We start from the raw sequence: 1,811 nt of genomic DNA on the forward strand, positions 1-1,811 counted from the left end.
GGTGAGGGGCAGGTGGGAGACAAGGCCGGCCGGGCAGGGCCATCGGACGGTGTCCCCAGGAAGGGTCCCCAAGGCGCGGGGGGCGTCCGCCGCGAGCCCTCGAGCGGCGGGACTAGCCGCCGGAGCGCCGGGAGGGTGGGCGTCCTGGGCCGGCTCCGTCCCCGGGTGCTTCCCGGGGCTCCGGGCCGTGAGTCACCGCGGGCAGGGCCGGCCGCAGCGCATTCCTCCGCGGGGCCGGCGTCCGGGGCGGGGTTGGCGGGGCGGGGGGCGAGACCACAAGTCACCCCACGGGGCCGGGGGGCCGGGGCGGCCGGCACCGGCGAGCTGACAGCCCCCGGCGGTCCTGGACGGCAGGGGGCGTGGCCTCCGGTGGGGCGGGGCCCGGGGGCGGGGCCGGGCGCAGGCGGGGCCGCCTTAAAGCGTCGCCGGGCCGGCCGGGGCGCATCGCCAGCGCCGCCGCCGCCGCCGCCATGAGGACGCCCGGCGAGGTGCTGCGCGAGGGCGAGCTGGAGAAGCGCAGCGACAGCCTGTTCCAGCTGTGGAAGAAGAAGCGCGGCGTGCTCACCCCCGACCGCCTGCGCCTGTTCCCCGCCGGGCCGGGCGCGCGCGCCAAGGAGCTGCGCTTCCACTCCATCCTCAAGGTGGACTGCGTGGAGCGCACCGGCAAGTACGTCTACTTCACCATCGTCACCACCGACCGCAAGGAGATCGACTTCCGCTGCGCGGGCGAGAGCTGCTGGAACGCGGCCATCACGCTGGCGCTCATCGACTTCCAGAACCGCCGCGCCCTGCAGGACTTCCGCAGCCGCCAGGAGCGCGCCGCGCCCTCCGCGCCCCCCGAGTCCCGGCCGGCCCGCGCGCCCTGAGCGCCGCCGCCGCCGCGGTGAGTGCGGGGACGCCGTCCGGGGGGGCGCCGCGCCGTCGAGGGGTCCCTGGGGCGCGCGGGCCGGGGCTGTCGCTCGCTCCTCCCGCGTCTGGGGCCTGCGGGGGGGGGCGGGGAGAAGGGGGGCCCACAGGCCGGACGCCGAGCCGCCAGCTCCCTAACCCTCCTCCTTCCCCCCTACAGGAGCCACTCACTCGACGACGAGTCGGGGGCCGCCCTCCCGCCGCCCACAGTGAGGACAGAGGCCGAGAGCCATGTCCCTGTCCCACAGAGAAGGACCTTCCCGTGCGGAGCCGCCGAGCCTCGGCCCGCTGAGCGGGCGCGTTAAATTATCAGACTATCTATGTATTTATTTTGATGGTTATTCGTCGTGGAACCGTCTGTCTTCATATGTAGTGTTTGCATCAGTATGTTCATTCCAAATAAACCGCCTGACCCGTTCCCTTTTCTACCAGCCGCTGTGGTGCCGTGTGACCTTACTGCGGGAGGGTTGGCGGCCCTTTCGGTGGGGGTGGGGGTGGGGAGAGCTGCCACCCTGGCGTCGGAAGGGCCGGGAAGCCAGGGCACTTTGAATGAACGCAGTGTCATCCGCTGGGCCGGGTCCACACCCTCCTTGCCAAGCAGCCTCTCCAGAGGCTGGGAAGTGCCCTGAGGTTTGGCCCTGGCTGACTTCTGCTCCTGGGCGTGTGTCCGGAAGGACGGGGCCTGGTTTCGCTCAGGGAGGTCACTCCCAAACTGCCCCGCTGAGGTCAGGGCACCCCCTGCACCTGAGCTGCCCCTGCTCGCAGCGGGTGCCGGCCCCACCTGCCCCCCACCGCCCACATGCCACCTGTGCCCCCAGCCCCCCCCCCCCCGTTAGGGAGCCCTCAGCCCTCCGGCCGCGCGCCCCCTGTGCTCCCCTTGACCCCAGCCCTGCTGGGGCCGGGGC

The 1,811-nt window shown here is 73.3% G+C and overlaps 1 protein-coding gene across 1 annotated transcript; it reads left to right on the forward strand.

The window, feature by feature from the left end:
* Window positions 1-464: 464 nt before the first annotated feature.
* On the forward strand, window positions 465-1,339 carry PHLDA2 (pleckstrin homology like domain family A member 2). The gene is made up of 2 exons (XM_047071615.1): window positions 465-883; window positions 1,067-1,339. The coding sequence occupies exon 1, from the start codon at window positions 471-473 to the stop codon at window positions 864-866; it is 396 nt and encodes a 131-aa protein (XP_046927571.1). The 5' UTR covers window positions 465-470; the 3' UTR covers window positions 867-883; window positions 1,067-1,339.
* The last annotated feature ends 472 nt before the right edge of the window (window positions 1,340-1,811 follow it).

The sequence above is a fragment of the Lynx rufus genome, unplaced genomic scaffold (genome assembly GCF_022079265.1).
Source record: "Lynx rufus isolate CCGP_SWC_20201006 ecotype Redwood Valley unplaced genomic scaffold, mLynRuf1.p SCAF_9, whole genome shotgun sequence".
Lineage (NCBI taxonomy): Eukaryota > Metazoa > Chordata > Mammalia > Carnivora > Felidae > Lynx > Lynx rufus.

Bases quoted from the DNA above. Each gene is read 5' to 3' on its own strand.
- PHLDA2 (XM_047071615.1), top strand. From the start codon at position 471: ATGAGGACGCCCGGCGAGGTGCTGCGCGAGGGCGAGCTGGAGAAGCGC.